The sequence below is a fragment of the Spinacia oleracea genome, chromosome 4, assembly GCF_020520425.1.
Source record: "Spinacia oleracea cultivar Varoflay chromosome 4, BTI_SOV_V1, whole genome shotgun sequence".
NCBI lineage: Eukaryota > Viridiplantae > Streptophyta > Magnoliopsida > Caryophyllales > Amaranthaceae > Spinacia > Spinacia oleracea.
Window position 1 is genome coordinate 121,791,252 of NC_079490.1, and position 23,032 is coordinate 121,814,283.

Here is a 23,032-nt window from a genome sequence, read left to right on the forward strand (position 1 = left end):
ACTTTACCAACCCATGTGCAATATTTACACCCAAGTATTAATAAAGTGAAGTTTGCTCTATTGGGCAATAAAAAAGGGACCGAGGGAGTAGTTAGGTTTCTCTAACATTGCAATGACTAGAATGTGGTGTACCTTAGGTTCAACTGTGATACAAACATGAAATCGATCTTTGCAATTGTTTACCATAGAATGTTCCAAAAAAAATCTGTTTATCAGTCAGCTAGTAGTCAGAAATAGGGAGGGAGGGTTGGGGTTGGGGGATAGTAGAAGAAAGTATGGAGAAGACTGAGGTTGAACTAAAGCACTCAATCATTTCTTTTACTTGTATTTACGGCTTGGAATAATTATTCCCACTTTGTAGTATGGATTAAAAGATTGTATGTGTTGAAGATAGAAAGGAGAAGCAGCCAGTTCTTGTCATGTACCTGTCCTGAAATAATTCTTGCCTCATGGTGGTTTTGGTGTGTGGTATGGTCATATGCTATCTTTTGTTGAACGAATTCATTCTTTAAGAGCCTATTTTCTATTGGGTTGTGTATAATATTTCTACTTGTAAGGAGTGTGCCTCACTTAAATGAGGTGCGTGGCTCATTCCTGAGCTTGAAGATCTGTTAACAGGGCCATCTACATTGGGAGGTCGAGTTAAGATATTCGGTCAATCCCAAACACAAGATTTTGAAAGGTGTAATACTAGTCAGGTGGCTAAGTGAGATATGGATTACAGCTTGTGTTTTGATGATTTTGGATAGAGTTGATGCACGCTGAGAAGATCATAGCATGGATCTAATGCTTGCGAACTTTTAAGGACCCCGATACGTATTTGTTATCTATATTGTGTTGTCTAATATCATTCAAGCGGGGCTCAAATTTATTTGTGTCTGTTTAGAAAATACTTCCAATGCAAGTAGAAATGTGAAAATTAAGCTGTATAAACCTTTGCCTGCAATTATTGTCAGCTATTTAATTGTTTGTTTGAAAACATTTTGGAAGGATGCTTGATTGCTGATCTCCTTGAAATGTATGGATGAAACATTGCATTTTATGTTCACTTGTTTTAGTGTATTTCCAATGATTATTTAATGTGACTTATCTGTTTTAGCAATCAGGTCCTTCAACATCACCGAGTGGGGCAAGATACAAAATTGAGTCCTATATACAAGGTCTGTTCTCTTCCCCTTGGATGATTTTCTGGGCTAACATAATTAGTGCTTGTTCTAATCTTGTTATAATGCTAAGGTAGCGGGATACTAGTCCATGAATCAATATTATGAAACCTGTAACTTCTTTTAATAATATTTTTTCTCCAGGTTGTAAAGACTGTTTATGCGTCACCAAGCCGGGTCAATTTCCATTTGGATTCTAGAAAGGCGAGCATAAATCTTGTATTTGATCTACCTTCCAGTATTTCCTTCTTTTTTTCACTAGGTTATCTAAATTAGTTTATCTTATGTCCAGGAAGCAGAAACTGTACCAGCATATCCTGATATATGCTTTGCTATTGATGACTTTGATTCCACATTTGACACTGTGGTAATGCAATTCAGAGCAGTTATTGTTTTCATAACTTCAAAGAGTTGTAATTACTCAGTGTGTATCAGTATAATTTTCATTCATATTTGTGGTGTTTTGCTGATCTAATTTGTTTTTGTTCAATTTTCTGTACTTTTTTCCTACTGTAGGTTTTGTCGGATGCAGATCATTGCTATTGTGTGGTCCTTAATGCTCATGCTGGGGCAGCATTTCCCAGTGAAAAGCTTGAGCATGAAGTTTCAGACAAGTTGCCGAAAACTGAAGAAGATTCTGGAAACACAAAGAAAACCAAGGTTTGAATCATGTCTGTTTTAGAATATGATTGAGATAGTCAAAATAAATTTATGCTTCCTTGATTTGCAATAAATATTGGGAAACAACATACTAAGATTACCAAAATTCTCAAGAATGACCTTTGAGTTTTGAGATCTATATGCATTTATAAATAACCTTCATGGTAAAGGCAAGCTAATGGCAGTACAAAGAAGGAAAATAAATACGGTGATGGTGGCAATTTCTTGATGTTATTTGATACTTGAGAAGGATAACGCAACTGGACATTTCTCATGCCATATATCTGTGGAATCAAGTGTAGATTGAATTTGAATATGTATGATTAGAGCTCGTAATTGGGTAGGCCGGATTTGTCATCAATTTTGTGCTGATTACTTACTTAATTTCAGGTTGTGCTATAGATATACCAAAAAATGAAATTATTTAATTACACTACATGAGAATCTAGTCAAATATTATCGAGTTAAGATGGTTTGTGTTCATGTCGTGTCAGGTTCAAGTTTCTCTTTGTACTTCATTTGGGTTTGAGTCATATTGTTATGAAAATTATAATGTGCACCCTGGTGCACGGCGGTATTTTTATGCCGGTCCTTCTCACATTTTGTCCTCGCATGTAAGGGGGAAATGTGAGAGGGTGCAAGGTGCACCTGGGTGCATATAATATGTACTAATATTATTGTGGTTGGTCAAAGATAGCCGACTCTATGTGGTTTGATTTAACTTCACTTATGCCTTTCTTGAAATTCCTTTAACCAGCGCGCAAGAAAAGTTAATCCAGAACCATTAATTTGTTAAATGCGGCAAATTTGTGAATACCGTTCTCAATCGACAGTTTACACACCCTATTCTTGTCAAGAAACCTTTTCTTGGAGTGGTCTATGTCTACGTCATTCTCTTGTTCCAACTGTGAAACGTATCTTTTATCATTCAATTTGTACTCAGCCAAGCTTCTCCTTGGTGATAATCCATAAGCCTAACCATATGTTACTTATTATCATAATAATATTGACAAGTATAGAAAAGGTGATCTCAACTTCTCAAGTCTCATTTCAAAATTTAGAGGATAACATGTTGAATTTAAGGAGGGATGAATTTCTGTCAGTCATGGTTTTGACAAGCCTATTGTGCAGTTTTGCTGGGGATGTGTATTTTGTGAAAACCATTCAAAGAATTGTATTTGCAATATAGGGGTGAGTGAAGAAAGATGCCAGATCTGGGATGATAGAATTGAGTTATCTGCCAATGTGACTAGATATTTTGTGTTGTTTCGGAAGTAGGACAGGAGGAAAGGACTTGTAGTTTGAGATGAACTGACTATTTGGAGCAGAAATTTAATGGCATAAATGATGTTAAATTGCTTGATGGATGAAGAACACATAAGGGTTACAAAAGTAGTAGCTTGAGGCTACAAATCTCCGTTTTAGTGACTTGAGGTCACCACTCTCCAAAGCCTAAGCTTTACCAATTTCTTAACATGCCTCTCATAACCTAATGTGTCTTTATTTATAACCATTCTACTACACCTATCTAATTTGTCTTCTACCTAATATTACTCACCACCTAGTATGCCCTTCCCTTACACTTGGTTCATTACAATACCGGCCCCCTAAACTTCCACCTTATCCTCAAGGTGGATAGTAGGGGGATAGTAGTCAGCAATAGAATCTCGGCCTCGACAACGCAGATCAATGCTGTCCAAGCTCCTGTTTGTTGGGTGTTTGTTGGGTATTGCAGGCTTTCATGGAAGAGTATAAGGTTGTCATGTGGTGAAAGTAAGGTGAGAGAAGAAAAGTCATGCGGTGAGATGAATGATGATTCTGATATTTGATTATAAGCTTTTAGGTTGGGCATATTTGAAAAGAAATTGGGATTAAAATTAAAAGGTTTATGGGTTTATTGTAAATTGGGCTTGGTGGATGATTGAGTTGTGAGGTGGGTAATTCGGGTCTCCAAAATAGGGCAAGATTGATGTTGGGTAAGTTGCTTTGAGCTGTGAATTGAGAGTTAGAGTAATTGGGGTTCAGAGGTGGGGAAAGCAAATTGGGCCCAAAGTCATATGTTTGGCCTTCTTGTAAAACAAGGCAAGGCTTTTAAATGGGTCACCCCCATCACCATCACTTCCTTGCTGTAATCATTAGCACCACCTTGTCCCTTTACAAAATTGCCCTTACTAACCTCATCTTCTCCAATTGGCTTCCCCTCCAAGCCAACTATTAACCCAACCAAGCTTATTGCACACAATTTTTCCGGAATCTTCTTCTGCAAGTACCACCATGACTGAAGTTGTATGCAACCACCAAAATTCTCACCGGAGAAAGGAGTAAACCATCGCCGATATTCGTTTTGGACAATTCTCCAGGTTCACCACCCTATACCCGCTTGCTTCCCCCTTGCTTCTGAACCACCTTTCATGGATCTCTCTAGTCCCTTGTTCAGGCCACCACTTGACTTACAATTTTTCGGTAAGGAATTCAAGATCCTCCACCTGAGCCACTGCACCCAACACCTCCCCTCTCAAATACTTCTCTGTTTTTCTTTCTTCCGGAATTTTGCCAGCACCATCACCACCACCAACCTACAAATTAACCACTAGAGCGTCCACCGGTGGAGCAACCAGGACCCCCACCAGTAGGGATGGCAATTCAATCCGAATCCGATCCGAGTCCGACCCGACCTGGAAGAAAAAATCCGATCCGAATCCGACAAAAAAATCCGAATCCAAATCCGATTAAAAAAGTCTGAATCCGAATTTCCGAATGGATATGGATCGGATATGGATCTTGTTTAAACTCCGACGGATTTAACCCGAATCCGAGTCCGACCCGCCACATATTAAATTTCTGTTATTTTTAGGGTTGTAAGTAATTTGACAAAGGGTATAAAAGAGTAAAAGACCAACACGACCCAAACAACCCAAACCTTGTTTTCTCTTTCACAATCACGCCGCTAGTTCTCTACATCTCTCTCTCTCTCCTAAGTTCTTACTGCCGCCCAGACTTTCATCCTTCACCACATATCCTTATCTCTCATCTCTTTTTCTTTGTTCTCACTATTTTTTTTCTTAAATTACATAGAAATTGCTAGCAGCATATAATTATTAAGGTGGAAAAAAAGAAATCAAGTAATTGCAACTTTTCTCAAATAATCGAAGTATCGAGTCGATGGATCTGGGTATTTGTTCTTGCATGTTTGACCATTTTTGAATAAGCCAAAGAATTAAGGTCATTGTACCGATCTTAACGGCTTATGAGTTTGTAGTTGTACTGTTCTAGTTTTAGACATGTCGTTATTTTGTTTAAGGTGGTACGAAGTAGTGTTTTTAATGAATTTGATCGAGGATTTTGAATTGCTACTTTATTTGTAAATCTAATTTAATATACCACCTTAATTTATAAGAAAAATTAACGTTTTTGGATCGGATTCGGGGGTGATAGATTCGGATTCGGAGGCGGAGTCGGATGCGGTTTTTGGGTCCGATTTGGCTTTTAAAGGGTCCGACCCGAATCCGACCCGTTGCCATTCCTACCCACCAGACCCGCAGTACCAGACACCTCCATGCTCGAATATTCTTCTCTTCCCTTCACCTCTGGAAATATCAAACATGCCATCAGGTTCGACCACCGTAAAACCACCACCATAGTCTCCTTGACTCTTGTAAAACCTGCCATCAGATTTGTCGTTAAATAAACCACCCCGACCTTCTCTGACGTGATAACCCTCGAGAAATCCGGGATTATATTTAGATCTATTTTTCCTCAATTCCTCAAGCCTGATCTCTTTCGCTCCTACCATCTCCGGATCTGCCACCGCTTCCTCTTTGAGTATCTCTTCTCTAACTTCAGTAAACTTCTCTCCGTTTTCCTTTAATTCTTGCCGGAACGAAGAAAAAATCGGAGAAAGACCTTCCATAATGTTTTTCACGAGATCTTCCTTACATTTTTGGAAAATCTCATCCCACACCATCTTTTTTTTTTTTCCTCCTCCAGAAAGTTAGATGAGTACTTACCGCTCCCAGAACTGTACCGCTCTGATACCAAGTGAGATGAACCGACTATTTGGAGTGCAAATTTAATGGCATAAATGATGTTAAATTGCTTGATGGATGAAGAACACAAAAGGGTTACAAAAGTAGTAGCTTGAGGCTACAAATCTCCAGGTTTAGTGACTTGAGGTCACCACTCTCCAAAGCCTAAGCTTTACTAATTTCTCAACATGTCTCTCATAACCTAATGTGTCCTTATTTATAACCATTCTACTACACCTACCTAATTTGTCTTCTACCTAATATTACTCACCACCTATTATGCCTTTCCCTTACACTTGGTTCATTACATAGTTTAGAAGGTTATGTCTCTCTCTAAGGAAGAAGGGGTCTTGGGATACAAGGAACTGCTTGGAATAAAGCCTTGCTTCGCTATATTATTTAAAGTCGAGGTTGAACCGTAGTTGTTGATTCGGTCCTACTGGATGAGAGTAAATTCCCAAAACATCATCATTTAACAGAGTTAAATTAAGTTGAGAACTGTTTGGTGTGTCTAAAATATGATGTTGGTGAGGAATGATAAAGGAGCTTCTCAGGCAACACGGACGAAGAAATTTGCACAAAATAGCTGCTAGCATATTAGCAAAGGAAAATCTGACATATTAGGCATGAAGGGGACAAAGTGAGCTGGGGAAGTTGATTAGAGAAGGGTTTCAAATCCAGAGTTCCTTTTTTTATATTGTGGTTTTGGCTGAAAGAGCGGCTTTTTTTACTCAGTAGTTGAAACCGGCCAACATGGTGCAAGTTAACCTGTGTTAACTATCTGCATATTCTGCACAATCGTAAGAAACACGCCAACCCCAATCCTTTGATGGGAATACTCGTGTAATGTTTAAAGGGGTTATCAGAAGGTTCTGCTGGAGTGGGGGCATGTTTTTCATTTGACTCTTTTATCATCCTTGACCAGCATCATATTCTAGTTCATTACATATTGCACGTAAAATTTCATTGAGGCGGAACATGTTGAGACAATTTTGAAATAATGTAAGGAATAGATAGAGTACTAGGTGAGTAAAGGAAAATAAGGTTCATAGATTTTTATGCCAAAATTTGAATAATTTATTCTTATTTCGCGATGTAAGTTCCTGGGTGTTTGGTTCTATGGTATATTGTTATTATTTTAAATTAGGACTTGTCTTGCTTCTTACCAGCAAACAATTTTTTGGAAAATTTGCTAGGAAGGACCTTTTGTAGCTCAAAATTTGCGAGAAAGGACCTTATATAAATTTTTGGATGAAGTCAGACCTTAAACTAAAAATAATTTGTGAGAGACAACCTAAGTCCACCTTCCGGCATTGACTTTTTTCAGGTTGTTGACCATCACGTGCACCTCACGTATTGTCGTAGTTGGCTAATTTCACCATTTTCCGTCCAACATTCCCAAGTATAAAAGTTAAAAAACCAAAAAAAAGTCTAAATTTCTTTTCCCCTATGTTTCTTCATTTCAAAACCTAGAAAGTCGGGAAAAAAAAATTCAGCATGAAAAATTGGGCTAGCTGAAGGTACCTTTGTGGCTTATTTTTTCTCTAATCAGTCATTCCCCATCATAATTCGAGTGTGTTCGTCAAGAATTTGGTAAGATTGACTTTGTAATTTTGTCTATTTTTAATGACGAAAAGTTAGGGTTTTTTCCCCAAATCTGTAAATTTAATTGAATTGGATGGTGTTCGTTACTTGTTGCAGTAACCATGGCTCCCATGAAAGAAGTGAAAAGTGGATGTGGTTTCCCTGTTGCTTAGTGGACTGATTGGACTCATGAAAATCGAGGAAGAAAGTTCGTAGCTTGCAATTTTTTAATTTTTTGAGGTTTTGATTTTCTAGTTATATTTGGGAAATGGAGGAAAAAGGGTGAGAATAGCCAAAAGTGAGGCCATGTGCCCTGCACATGATGGTCAACAACCGGAAAACGAAAGTCAATGCCTGTAAACGGTCACTGGTTGTCTCTCGCAATTAATACTCCCTCCGTCCTGGAGTACTCGACTCTTTGCACTATTCACATAATGCACTTTGGCCCTATTTTATTTATAGTATATGAAAACAAGTGTTAGCATATAATATTCTGTTGGCTTCATCTTAATATATATTTTCAAAATATTAATATTTTATAAGTTTTTATAATATATAATTAAAGATATTAATGGTCAAATTTGTGCATTGGCAAGCATGTCCAGCTAAAACATTGCGAGTATTCCGGGACAGAGGGAGTATTTAGTTTAAGGTCTCACTTCACCCAAAAATTTATACAAGATCCTTTCTCGCGAAATTTGAGCTATAAAAGGTCATTTTTTTAATTTTTTATTCTTCCTTTTTTGAATTTTTTCACTATATATTTTCTGGAAATAGTCTCCAGTATGGACTGGTTAATGATCAGGCTGCACTTAAGCATATTTCTTAACCTCCTGAAACAGTGTCAAAGGATTCACGCTAGGTTGTTGAAAAGACTAACCTGTTTTAACAATATAAACACTGAAGTTTCAGTGATGTATATTTAGTAAACAGGTAAAAGATGTGTGTAGTGATTATGCAGCTTAGTCGACTTTTTATTTGAAGACTCTTACATTTAGTAGGTCTTTAATGGTGGAACTTCATAGAATGATATAGCTTTTCTCTTCAGCATATCATTTATGCCTTGTAGTTTTCCAACTTACTCCATCCCTAATTTTTTGGAAGTTTCGGAACGATGACTTGAATTGACTTTTGCTGATGCAAGAACAATAGTATGTTTGGGACATTTCTCTCTCTCTCTCTCTCTCTCTCTCTCTCTCTCTCTCTCTCTCTCTCTCTCTCACAAATCTCAAGAGTACACAAAACACAATAAATGTTTTACTACCCCTTCCCTCCCTTTTAATTGCTACACATTCGTACTGCCCCTCACCCACTACTATCGTTGCTGCTGGTGTTATTTGTTGTTTGTTGTCCGCTGCTTCTCTTTGTCTGCTTGCCGTTGTTGCTTCCCTTGTCCTCTTCTTGCGTAGGTGATAGTTATTGGAGGCCTTTGCCAGGTCATCACATTACTCTCCACCAAAAGATTCACCTTGTCCTCAAGGTGGAAGGATGGAAAACGTTCTTGCAACAGTGTCGCGTTCTCCCAAATAGCTTCAAAGGAAGGCAGCCCTTGCCACTTGATCAATACTTCCAGGCTTGTCTCTCTCCTCTGTTTTCTGCATGTACTCCAACAACTCTTCTGGTGTCCAATTCCGGAGTAATCTGATCGGGAATTGTTGGTGAGGTTGGGTGACCTATAGCTCGCTTGAGTTGAGATACATGAAACACTGGGTGAAGTTTGCAAGTGGGGGAAGTGTGAGTTTGTAAGCAAGTACCCCAATCTTCTGATCACCTCAAATGGCCCGTAGTACCTAGCTGCTAATTTCTCGAAGGGCCTCTTGGCTCGGGACTGTTGCGGTATGGTTGCAATTTGAGGTAAACTTCATCCCCCACATCAATGCTTTCCTCCTTCCTCTTCAAGACTGCGTTCTTCTTCATTACTTGTTGTGATTTCATCAAATTGAGCCTCAAATTCCACCACCTTGAATGGAACCATGTTTTTGGAAAGGTGGGGTGATGTATTATATGAGTATTCTGCCCATGGCAACCACCTTGCCCATGATCTCAAATTACCTCAAATGTCTCCAAACTCTTGTTCACGATTTCGGTACGCCCATCCGTTTGAGGAGGGTAAGAAGTACTCCTCTTCAATTTTGTGTCTTATAGGCGAAACAATTCCCTCCAAAACACACTAATGAATATCCTATCTCTGTCCGTGATTGATGGAGGAGAGAAATCCGTGCAGCTGCACCACCTCCTTAATAAAGACTTTAGCTACTGTCAAAGATGGAAATGGGTGCTTCTACTTGATGAAATGGGCGTACTTAGATAAATTGTCCACCACGACCAAGATTGAATCTACACCTTAGAGATAATGGAAGTCCTTCGAGGATATCCATCGAAAGTTTATCCCAAATGATTTGGAATGAGATAAACTTACATTGTTGACACACACTACAAGCTTGTACATATGCAGTCACCTCCTTCCTCATTCCTTACCAAAACCATTCTCCGGCAATGTGGAGGTAAGTTTTAACCTCCCCCGAGTTCCCTCCTACCATGAGTTATGGTACGCTTTCAAGATAATCGGAACCAGTGAAGAAGATTGTGAGAGTACTACCCGCCCTTTAAACATCAGCTTGCCATTGTTTAAGGAAAATCCCTTATGAGGCTTGGTTCCATCTTCTATCTCCTGATTTATCTGCTGGAATACCCCATCCCCTTCTATTTCTGCTTCTATATCCTCCCAATTCACGCCATGATATTAAGGCTCCTAATTCCACCCATTCCCTTTTTCTGAATAGAGCATCCGCGACTCGTTTTGAGATTCCGGGTTTATATTGAATGTCGAAGTCGAACCCAATTAGTTTCCTCACCCACTTTTGGTAATCTGCCCCTAATTCTCGTTGTGTAATAAAGAGGACACTCTGTTGATCCGTATGAACCACAAACCGCCTACCGAAAAGGTAGTCCTTCCACTTTTGAACGACCAAACATATGGCCATTGACTCCTCATATATGGACTGATCACGTGCCCAGACTCCTAATATTCCACTATAGAACGCAATGGGACGGTCACCTTGCATCAAGACAACCCCCATGCCATATCCGGATACACCTCTTTCTACAAAGGGCAAGTCAAAGTCCCGCATGGCGAGCACGACTGCATGGAATTAAAACTCGGTCGTTCCGTATTGTAACGACCGTTCTGTAACCTGTTATGGATTTGCCGTTCCGCGAAACCCCGTTACGTTGCGGTCGACAAGAATCATGTATTTCTTCCCGCGTCGTCCGTTACGTAATGGTGACTCGCCGCGTTAGACGTTTTTTTCCCCGTCACACCGTTCTTTTACACAAATTGACCAAAATTATTTTTGTAATTAGTTATGTAGTTTATGAAACATGATATTTCGAGTGCTTATTTGTTCACAAAATATAATACTCACTCATATTTTGATAGATTTTGTTATATTGTGTTGATAAAATACTTTTTAGACTTAAAATATAATAATAAGGCTTAGACATGCTAATATGGTTTTTTCAAAAAATTCACACCGCGCCAGCCACGATACGTTCTATTCATCCGTTACAAGCGGTTTCCGTGACAACGAGACCGTTACCGCGAACGCGACCGCATCCGTATTTTTTTCTATGAGCACGAGTGCTACTTGAGAATGAGAATCAATTTTCGCTTTACCTCACCTCAAGCCAGATCAGGGGCCCGCCTACGGCGTAAAGAACATGTCTCCGTACTCTCTTACTTGAGCTACATTGTCCTCTTCGCTATATCTTTGAATGTCAACTTGTCACCACTAAGTGATTTTGGTGAACTCATTGTCTATGTGCAGCTTGATGATCGAGCTGTTGATGCTGACCATTGCCGCTTTCAGTTTCGCGAACGCCATAGTTCCAGGCTTCCAACCTCTTTCCAGCATGGACATCATCATCTTTCCTTAATTGATCCGTGTGAGGATGAGCAATTCGTGTGTAGTTGGCCACAAATTTTCTATAGTATCCTTTCGGCCCCAAAAATCCCCTTAAGTCCTTAACTCATGCAGGTTGTTAGGAATAAACCACTCTACTACGGCCTTGATTTTATCTTGATCGTCGACCACCCCTTTGCTCGAGATTATGTGACCAAGATAAGCCACCTCCGGTTTATCGAATTCACACTTCTTCAAGTTAGCATACAATTTATTCTCTTCTAACTTAGCCAACACCAACCTCAAGTGCTCAATGTGGTCCTCCTGAGTCCTGACTCATACTATAAATCAGTATGTCGTAAAAAAAAAATTTGAACACAAACCGTCTCAAAAATGGCCGGAATACATCATTCATGAGAGACTGGAAAATAGCCGGTGCATTCGTCAACCCTAAGGGCATGACTAAAAACTCGTAGTGCCCCTCATGTGTTTGAAATACGGTCCTCCGATCGCACCAAAATTGGGTGATAACCTTCTTTAAGATCAAGTTTGGAAAAAATGGTGGCTCCATGAAGCTCATCCAATAATTCATCAATGACATGGACCATAGTATCTGGTACTGTTTCTTTGTTGACGGCGCGGTTGTCAACACAAAATCTCCATGACTCGTCTTTTTCTTCACCAGTAGCACGGGGTTTGGGAACGCGCTTGCAGTTGGGCGGAGAATTTCTGCTTGCAACATCTCCCTTATAACCTGTTCAATGTCATCCTTTTGGAACTGTGAATATTAGTAGGGGCGGACACTTACGGGGTTGCTGCCCTCCTTAAGGATGAAGGTGTGTCCATGCCCACGGTGAGGTGGCAGCCATACCGGAGCTTGGAAAACGCCTCTGAAGTAAGTGATAAGCCCCTTCAAGAATTTTGAGCATTGGCCGAACTCATCTTGCATCTCTTCCTCCCCTTCTTCGAACTGAATCAACCCAATTAACACCCCCATGCCTTCCTTCCTCAACATTCATATCATTGCCTTCAGAGATATTTGTGATCGGGATAAGGATGGGTCCCCTTTTAAGGTCATCGTCGCGCCGTTCACCTGAAAACGCAAACGCATCACCTGTGTCTTCTGCCCCTAACCTTTCCAACCATTGTACTCCTAAAAAATGTATAAGTTCCCCAAGACCCCAACTCTAATGGGAGAAATTCATCCACCACCCCGACTCCGCCTTCTAGCCCGAGTCGCAACCCCTTACAAAACCCCTTACGTCGAACTACCTCTCCGTTCCCAGGGCCACCCCAAAACCGGCGGATTCGGATACCGAAATGGCGAGTTCTTCGATTGCTTTAAGGGGCATGGAGTTGTGTGTTGCCCCGGGATCCACCATAATCACCATGTTGCCCCCATTGACCTCGCCACGGGGCTTCATGGTTTTAGGGTTAGTCAACCCCATCACCGAACACAGGGAGATCTCGGTGGGCACTTCCTCTTCGACCGTAGCTTCGTCATCCCTAAACTCCTTCCCACTTCCGTTTTCCAGGTTCCCACTCTCACACCTGAAGCAGTGCCTCTTGGCCCATTTTTCTTGGAGCTCTCTCCGAAAGTTGCTTAACTTTCCCCACTCCTTTTGATGAAGCAGTGGATCTGGGTGCCTGATTAGGAGCTTGTGACCCCATTCACATCCTGTGGGCCCGCCCCGCTCAATCTGGATCCGACCACTAAATTATAGTGGATGGGCTTGTTTGTGAGATTGGGCTTGTGTGAATCAGAGATAAGGAGCCATTCTTCGTGTTGGACCAAGTTTGACCCCTTTTTGTGTTGTTGACTCTGTTCCTCTCCTCTACCCTAATAGCCACATCCACAACCTGCTGTAAGGTGAAAGGGTTCAACAACCTTCCTTAGATTTAATTTCTTCTATAAGTCCATTAACGAATTGGTCCAACATTATACTATACACCTCCGCCTATACTCAACGACGATGGCCGTCTGCGAAGGTGCCAGCCACAGTTCAGGTAAGGTTCCGGCGTTGGCCGACAGAAACTCCATCATAGCTCATCCCTTCAAGTCTCTCCATTCTCTTATGCAGGGCATTCCCCTCCATAGACACTACTGCCACTTCGAGCTTTTCCTCCTCGGTGAGTCGGTAAATATCAAAGAACTTTTCACCTCTTAACATCCACCTGTTTGGGTCACTTGCATCGAAAAGGGGTATTTCCACTCTTTCCGCCACCGACGTCATCATGGAGCCCTCCCCTTTCGAACACGTGATTTTCTTCCTCGAAACCCAATCAGTTTATGTGATTGGGTGCTCCCGTCTCAGAGTGGCGCTGCTCACGGTTGTTCATCTGCGGTGGAGGTTCCTTCTAGGTGCTTGTGAATTTTCACACCTCCTCCTGAAATTTCTCTTGGTTAACCTTCGTGGAGCATGGTCTGCCTTTGTTCTTCTCGAAAACAATCAAGCCTTAACGGGGCCGCGTCGCCTCGGCGTTCTTTCTCGCCTCCTCACCGGCGGTCTTAAACTGCTCGGCTAGCGACCTTTGGACTGCCGCTATTCCCTCTGCTACTGCCGTATTGACCATCTGTTGAATATTGTTCTCAACTCCCTCAAATCTTGTGTTCAGACCGTTGAGCCCTTCTTCCAGCACTGTTGGTTACTGCTCACCATGTTTACTGCTTGCTACCAGTACCGTACTGCTCTGATACTGCTCTGATCCAAGTGTGATAAGAGACTCACACACAAAGAGCAACTTGAGGCTGCCAATTAGGTCACAAATCTCAAGAGTCTACACAATATATGATTTACTACCCCTTCCCTCCCTTTTAATTGCTACACATTTGTACTGCCCTCACCCATTATTATTGTTGCTGCTGGTGTTGTTTGTTGTCTGCTGCTGCTCTTCGTCTGCTTGTGTCAGAGTTGGTTTGGCTGCATTCTGTTGTTGCTTCCCTTGTCCTCTTCTAGCGTAGGTGATAGTTATTGGAGGCCTCTGCCAGGTCATCACATTACTCTCCACCAAAAGACTCTCACCTTGTCCTCAAGGTGGAAGGATGGAAAACGTTCTTTCAACAGTTTCTCGTCCTCCCAAGTAGCTTCAAAGGAAGGCAGCCCTTGCCACTTGATCAATACTTCCAGCCTTGTCTCTCTGTCCTCTATTTTCTGCATGTACTCCAGCCTTGTCTCTCTGCCCTCTGGTCCCAAATGGAAGTCCAAATTTAGTAGAAGTTCTTATTGTACTAATATTTTGAGCATTATGATTCTCCCTTCAGCTTGTACATGTGTAACACAGGTAGGTATACTTTTCAATTTTTTTTGGCTTGGCCATAGAAGGGAATCAAATCTCGGTCGCATCGACTGAAATCCCTTGGGCCTTGGGGCTTTTATCTATGCTTCATTTCGTTCGTTTGTGCACTATCTGCATGTTATAGCATTTAATGGAATCAGTATTTCTTTTGATATGATTTGTAATATCCACTATTCTCCACCATACAAGCCTGATGAAATTTCACAATTGTGGCTACAGGTTACTATTTTTTCTGGATTCGTGAGCTATCAAATGGTTCGTGATGCGTATGATGGTAAATTTTCACAACTCAAGGTCTAAAATTGTTTTTTCCTAATGCAAAGAGTTGCAATTTAAATTTATTAAGGTGTTGCTGTTTCACTGTGACCACAGCTGCAGATTCTGTAATAATGGCTGAAATTAGGTTAATACATCTAGAAGATTTAATAAGTTCCAAGCATAAATTATAACCATGGAGAGAACATGTCTATGGCGATTCCTAAATTAGCCTGATTATACAAGTGATTTGTTTAGTAAACTAGAGAAGGATTACATGGCATAGGACAGCTTCAAGTACTGCCCAGCATATCTTCAGGCCAAAAAAACTTATGAAACCCTCAAAGAGAATATGTGGTTGCATGTATGAATTCTGATACATGTTTCTGAGTTATACGGGGTCTTCTCAGAGACTCCCTTCCTGGGTAGTGTTACTTGGTGATGCCCACGTTTTGAGAATCCAAGTTGCTGTTTCAATGTCTTGATAATAAGTTATCTTTGATAATAGAGTAACATAAATTTTTTTCTGGTAAAGAATTTCTTTTTCTATATCCTTGTATAGGTTACGTTCCTTTATGTGTTTCTATTAAATTTCACATGTGCGGTGATTTGCAGACTTCTAATAAGTTTTCGCTTGAGAAAAGATTAATTTCTCTTATCGTTGCTCTTTTTGCTGGTGCCGTGTTCCATTTTCGAGATAAATTGCTAACTTCTAATGGAAGCGTTTCTAGTCTGTATCCGTTATGCTACATTTTTACAATTTGCAGATACCGTCTAGTGAGTCTTTTTCGTTTAGTCTTCACTCTTCAGGTAAATTTACAAGAAATGATTAAACATTAAGGTTAAGTATCTTTTCTACTTTTAGAACTGTAGCCCGTAGGTAACAGTTTTTAATTATTATGCTTGATGTGTTTCTTTAGCCTCTGATTGTTTGATTTGAAGACTAAATATACTGAAGTACTAGTGGACATCGTGATCTACTTCTAATCAAGGACTTCTAGCTAAATTCATTTTCATGTCTGATTGGCTGAATCTTTATCATTTCTGTTTAGAATGTTTTGCCTGTAATTAGTAGTTTTCATATAGGTTTTTATAAAGTTCTTACTAAGGGAATAATAAGCAATTTGCCAGTAATTTATTTATTTTCCTTCCGTGGGAGGTAGGGAGCTACTGTTTATAATTGTCTTTGAGTTGGCCCAGTGTTACATGAAATGTGATAGTGTGGTATATTTTGCATGTGAAACGAAAACTTAACCAGTACCTAGTCTCATTAAACTAGTCCAAATTGCCGCCTGCGGAGGATTGTGAAAATTAGCTAACAATAGGCTGGCACAGTGTCACCTGGAGGCTGACTTATATAATTGAAATTCCTTGGAGCAAAATCTTCAGCTTTTAACTGCTTTACAACTTTTGTACCTTGGGTACTTGTCAACATCTTATCAACCATTTATAATGATACAACTTTATTGTTTTAAGCACGTGAATGATGGATAGGAGATGGCTTTCAATTCGATATGAGTAAGGTCTATGATTGAAAACAGTAGAATGCATGATACCATGTTAAAGATAGGTTTCCAAGTGGCTTAGATGTGGTTGATAATGGAGTATGTGATTAAGCAGACAACCAACCTATGCCTGAAACTTCTACATTGGTCACTCATTCCAGAAGGAAGAATAAGGGTAAGGAAGTAAATCAGTCACAAAGTTAGTCACAGTTTGAGGGAAGGGTAGCAATGGTATTTGTCAGTTAAGTATTGTGCAAGTTTCACGATGGTCACTTATTCCAGAAAGAAGAATAAGAGCAAATCAGGCACAAAGTAGGTTACAGTTTAAGGGAAGGGCAGCAGTGGTATTTGTCGGAGTTAAGTATTGTGCAAGTCTCACGATGATCACTTATTCCAGAAGGAAGATTAAGGGCAAGGAAGTAAATCGGCCACAAAGTTGGTTACCATTTTGAGGAAAGGGTAGCAATGGTATTTGTCAAAGAATTAGTTAGAGCTTTGAGAATTGTCCAAGTCTCTATTAGGACATTGTATTATAAAGGGGGTAGGAATGAGCTTATTGCAACATTAATCAGTTAATTGTAAATGGGAGTCTCGATAGATTGGCTAGGCCCTGATTTCCACTTATACAGTCATATCCTTGCTTGCCCTCATTACCCAATTTCTTCCTTCATTTCAGCTGTTAATAAAATATAAGCCTGGTGCAGAAAGTAGAGAGGCAGCTGTATTGTCGGGAGAATTTGCAAGTGCAGTAGAGTTGTGCACCACAGTGACAGCTTTTGGGATTAGCTGGCAGAGTATACAAGCTCGAATTCGATAGGACCAATTTATACAGAAATTTACTGCTGAAGGCAGCATACTCCAAAAGGCTTGAAGTAAAAAGAAAGAGGTAGTCATGCCCAAGGACTCTTCAATGTTGACTTCCTTCAGGAATACCATGGTTTGGAAACGACAAGCGAAGTCGGAATTGATATGGAAACGAAAAAATCACTAACCAACTAATACTCGGTAAAGATAAAAACAAGAAATTGAAAGACTTCAACAAATAATAACATGAAATCAAAGAGTAATCTAAGAAAAGCTCATTGATTAATTGATGGAGATTTCCAAATCATCAAGTTTCGCATCTTTGATTCTTCAAAATCCATTTTCAACACAATGTTTTCCTCATTTTCTGTCTAAAAACTATCTAAAACCCTAAAATTAAGGCTATGTTCGGGACTACTGTGGTTTTCCGTTTTTTCATTTTTTAATCAAAAAAACCAAAACCAAGTTGTTCGGCTAAAGCGTTGAATAAAACAATTTTCAAGGGTTTTTGATGAAACGGAAGCGGAAAAACCAAAACCACTAAAAGTGGTTTTGAAAGTCCTGTTTCGGTTTTTGCCCACAAAGTCTCGCTCTCTCTCTCTCCGTCATCTCCGATCTCCATCTTGGATCCTGTCTTCATACCCTCCTATTATTCTTAAGATTCAAGATTGGAGGTTGAATCTAGTACATCCGTACAGCTATGGAGACTTCTCCTCTTCTTCTTCCCTTGTTTTCTCTCTCTTTTTCTCCCCTTGAAATCATACCCATGTTCTATATCGTTTCATATTTCTTGTTCATTGAACTGAAAATTTTTGTTGATAAATTGGGTTCATCTCTATCCATCTCTGTTCTTTAGAAGAAATTTTGAAAAAAATTCTAAAGCAATTCTATATCTATCCATCAGTTCTTTCATTTGAGGAATTGTGTTAAGTTTGGTGTTTTTATTCTTCTTTTTTTCCCTTCTCACAATACATAATTGTTCATAAATTGGGTTGGGTTCAATCGGACATTTTGAGTTTTGGTTAATTTGATAATACAGGCGAAAAGGTAATCCCAATAAATGGTGGTTGTAATTACGAGTTTCTGAAAACAGGAATTTATCGTAGTTATGTTGTATAATACTGAATGTGTGAAGGAAATACCAAATTCTGGATTGGAAGAGACAAGGGAACTCAAACATATTACTCCGTAGTTTTTAGTTAAGTGGAAAATAAAACTGAAACAGTTTTAGGAAATTAGAAAACCAAAACTGAAATCAGTTTTCAGTTTTTTAAAAACTGAAAATTGGAAATGATGCCGAACAAACCCTAATCTAATCATTTATAATGTAGTGTGTTTTCCCCCTTGTTCATTTTATCCATGAGGTACTTATACAACCTCTAGTTAAAGAGAAAATAGAAAGGGAAAAGAATATTAAGAAGAGGTAAAAAAAAGAATAAGAAAACTAATAAATAAGAAAGAAAAGAAAAGAAAAAGGAGAATACCCCAAAAATATCTAAGCACTCCCCCTTCTTTCTTCCCCTTCGTTTGTCTGCTTCCTTTTTCAAATTATTGCTGTACTTTTGGCAAGAAATCATAGCCCCTTGATCTCTTTCAATGCTCTATGATTTAATCACGGCCATATAATCAGTTCTCAATCATCTCTTCCATCTTTGTCCCCTACAATCCTGGCCATAGATTCAAATATTGGAGGACCACCTTCACGTGCAGCCATGGAGTCACGAGAAGTTAAAATGGCAACACCCATAAGGGTGGACGCTCTGCCTTTAACTTGCGCGTTTGGGTGGAAATGCTGCTGCATTTCCAATGTTGTAGAAAACTGTTCTCGCGCAGACGAGGTACATCAGACAAGCTTGGACGCGTGAGTCCATTGGATTGTTGTTGCTGTGTGGTTTGCGGTGGTGTATGGTGGCGCTGGTAAGGCGGCGAGCAGAGGGGCAGCAAGGCTGTTGGAGTTGATTGGCGAGGGGAATTGGTGATGGCTGTTGGTATGGAGGCGAAGGTGAAGGCTGGCTGATGTTGTTAGTATCTCTGCTCATTTGGTCGGGTAGTGAAGCAAAGCAAGGAGGAGAAGGTGAGATGAAGCTGGCTGTGAGTTTGGTGAGAAGGCGGCTGCTGGTGTTAGAGAGGAGCTTAGCTGGTGCGGTGTTGCATTAGGCATGGTTGTTGCATGGATCCGGTGATGCAGCGTGTTGATGAGGGGGGATTGTATGGACTGTTATGGTGTTGCTAGAGCTGTGTTTGTTTGGGCTTTATGAAGGCTTGGAGTAGGTTGTAAAAGTATGGGACTCAATTCCTATACGTTGATGCAATATGGGGTTTCATGAAATACTCGAACCTCAAAAATGTGTGCCTACACATTAAAACAAAACCGGGAGAGGACGAGACCAACTAAATATAAATAAAATAAAAGAAACAAGACCTAATAATGAAAAATGATTAATTAAGCTGTAAAATATAAATACGCGAAGGCTGCATGGTTCCCTCTTCCACAGCATCATATAGAGAGGGTAGTTTTAAGCATATTGTGGAAGGAATTGTTCTGCTTGCAAGGTTGCATACCACCCTCAATCTGATGGGAAACTGTGGTTGTAAATAAATGGGTAGAATCTTATTTGAGGTGTTTCATCAATGTGAAACCAAGAACATGGGCTAGCTACAACACAGCCACTCATTCTTCACAGTTATTCAAGGCGGTCTATGGGAGAGATCAACCACCTTGATCTGTTAGGTAACTCTGCAGTCCCTCGTTGGAGGAGCAGTTGCAAAGAGATGCTATATTGCATGATTTAAATGCTCAACAGAAAATGAAAGGGTATGAAAATTCCCAAGTGTAGAGAAGAGGGCTTTTAGGTGGGAGACAGGGTATTCCTCAAGCAGCAACCATACAAACACCAGTCGGTTGCAAAGAGATCTTATAACAAGCTATCAGCTAGGTACTATGTATTCCACATTTCCTAATTGAAGAGGGCTGTGGGGGGTTTTTCCCCGTTTCAAAACAGCTGCCTACCTAGCTGGCAACAGACTTAATGTTGGAGGTTGAACTGAAGCTGTGCTAAGGTTGGGTGAAATGTGGGTGGTGGGTAATGCAGAAAACCAACCTACGCTTGGACCTCCTACAATGCTCACTTATTCCAGAAGGGTGGATACAGGTAAGGAAGTAAATCAGCCGCAAAGTTGGTTATAGTTTTCAGGTAAGGGTAGCAAGTCTCTGTTAAGGCATTGTGTAAAGTAGCCTAAGTACAGGTGTTTAGGGAGAAAGAAGGAATAATGAATATTTTTGAGATTTTTCTTTAGTTTGTTTACGCCGAGGGAGAGAACAAGCGTCTCGAGAGCTTGTACTTCGTATAATATTTTATTTCCAGTTTCTAATGAAATGTCTTCCATCTTTTCCTTTAATTTTCTGCACAAATTTCGAGCTCATAACACGTTGTAATAAACTGGACAGGGAGGAATGGATTATTACATCAATGTGAAAAGTAATCAAATAAATGTAATTGGGAGAGTGCCAACCTCTCGAAAGGTTGGCTAGGCTGTAATTTGGTGAACTTTACCTTGATTAGTCATGATTTTTTATTATTGTGGATAAAGAAATTGATGCAACTTTTAATGATGCTGAAGATTTTCTGGACTGGCTCTTATTTTTGCTTGAATTTTCTTATTTTTTTTATCAGCTTCAGTTTGCAAAAAAGTACACTTGTCATTACTCTTTGCTCTTGGTGGCTTTTCTTATATTTTTGAAATCTATGTTGACATCAAACTTAAGAATTTCTAATCTCTTTTGTTTGTTTAGCGTTCTAATCGTTATTCATTCTACCTTCTGCAGCTGGGAGAAATCGTTTTGGAAGTCTTCTTTCTTTCAGTCATTCTTCAGGTAAAATAGATAGAATTTACGTGAAAGGGCCAGGTGGACGTGGAGAAGTTGAAGTTGCCGTTTCTGGTGTTGAAGGTATTAGATATTCAACTCGTAAATTTTTATTGGATATACATGGCGTATTGTGTACTAGTAACACAATTGTTATATGTGCCGGTATCAATATCCACTGCTTTGTGAAATGCTTTGCCTGTATTGATTGATATACGAGATTTTGTGCATTTAGTCATCTGTCCAGTCTATTTACGTTTTTGCAGTGTACTTCCTCCGTCTTTTTAGTTGCAACGTTTCTCTTTTCACGCTTGTCAATGCATTATTTCAAACACTAATATCTCTAATTGTCAATAAGTAAAAATTGTAAATAATGATATTTTGAAAATATACATTCGACGAATCTAACAAGACTTCACATGATTAGGCCTGGTTATTAGGAGGGTCGAGGCGGGTAAGTGTGGGTCGTTAGTGGGACTGGTCAGAAGCGGGTCAGAAGAAATACGATCGAGTCACGGTCAAGTCCAAGATATTAAAGGGTCATCTGGATTGATCATTACCGGGTACCGGTTTATCTCATTCTTCTTCCAAACAAAAGTAATATAGAAGTGTATAGTATCTATGTGATTAATTAGGATAACTAAAAATTACAGTGAATTGAGCTCAAGTATTGCTTGAACAAAGACAGAGAAACTAAATAATGAATCATAAGAATGAACTTTTATTAACTGAATTTCCAACCTCGTTAATGTACGGGGAGGAGGAACGGGATCCAGACTTCTAGATTACAATTTGCAAAGCCAATGATCTTGGTGGACTTACACTTACGATCAGAAACTAGACTACTGACAATAATTTTATGGTATACCCAATTGCCATGAAAGGAGAGAGAGAGAAAGCAGTAAATTTGGAGATCGAGAAAGCACGAGAACAACAAATGTGATGGAACTACAAAGAAGGCATCTCCGTGGGTTGTGAGTCTCTAAGAGGATGCAGGCCAATGAGGAATGAGGAGAGAGAGAGAAAGCACTAAGATATGATCCAGCAGTAGGTTATAGGGGAGGAGAGAGAAAGCAAAAGATTTTAGTTGGCTCTTAAGTGGTCTTGTATCTACTCTTCATAAATATTGGGGTTTTAACATAAACCCTATAGAGCCCTATATTTAAGACCCTATAAGAGCCTTGTCCATTAAGAAGGTAAAAAGCCAAGACCCGTTTTAAAATTAGCCTGACCCTGCTACCCATTGGACTACCTTGTCTACTAACCACGTCTATACGTGACTATATCATTAATATGAGATAAAGGGGATAAATCATTAAAAATAGTCAAAGTAGAATATGTGAATAGTCCAACAAAAATGGAGAAAATATTAATAATGGATACGTTTTAAAAGCTTTTGGAATTTAGTGGGTAATAATAGCGCATATTTTACCCTGGTCGAATACCTATATCGGACACGGCGGGTACATGCCCGACTTGGCTATTTTGTGAAAATTTGCGTTTTAATGGTCCAAAATGAAGTGTCGAAGTGTCCAATCTATGTACAAGTGTTGAGGATCATACACGGGTATTTGAGGTAAAATGAAGAGTCTAGGTAGCATAAATTGATGCAAAGTTTTCCTTTAAATTTGGTGAAAATGATTATGTGTACGGAACTTAGTATTTGTCTAGGAGTTTGCATGTTACTCTTTTGTTTTACACCTTTTTTTTAAGCTGTAGCTGTTGTTGCACTTGCTTCCATCTGTTTTTATGGATATTATTTAAGGAAATAGGAACTGTCAAATGCTCGTAGTGGGAAATGAACTTAGGTGTAAGTAGGGAAACCTCCAAATTCAAATGCCCGTAGTGGGAGTGGAACTTAAGTGTAAATAGGAAAACCTCTTAGCACTTTACCAATTGGGCTCCCGCATGGGGGCATTTGCCTTAAGTCGTCGTTTTGTTGGAAAATATGAACTCTTGTTTTTTTCTGGTA

The 23,032-nt window shown here is 39.7% G+C and overlaps 1 protein-coding gene across 2 annotated transcripts in view; it reads left to right on the top strand.

The window, feature by feature from the left end:
• The window catches only part of LOC110784064 (uncharacterized), a 31,158-nt gene that overhangs the window by 5,516 nt on the left and 2,610 nt on the right, over window positions 1-23,032 (top strand). For both annotated transcript variants that reach the window (XM_021988467.2, XM_021988466.2), the window contains 6 exons: window positions 1,100-1,160; window positions 1,308-1,367; window positions 1,456-1,530; window positions 1,680-1,823; window positions 14,851-14,905; window positions 21,022-21,144. In XM_021988467.2, the coding sequence (XP_021844159.1) occupies window positions 1,100-1,160; window positions 1,308-1,367; window positions 1,456-1,530; window positions 1,680-1,823; window positions 14,851-14,905; window positions 21,022-21,144 (518 nt within the window). The remainder of the gene's footprint in view (window positions 1-1,099; window positions 1,161-1,307; window positions 1,368-1,455; window positions 1,531-1,679; window positions 1,824-14,850; window positions 14,906-21,021; window positions 21,145-23,032) is intronic.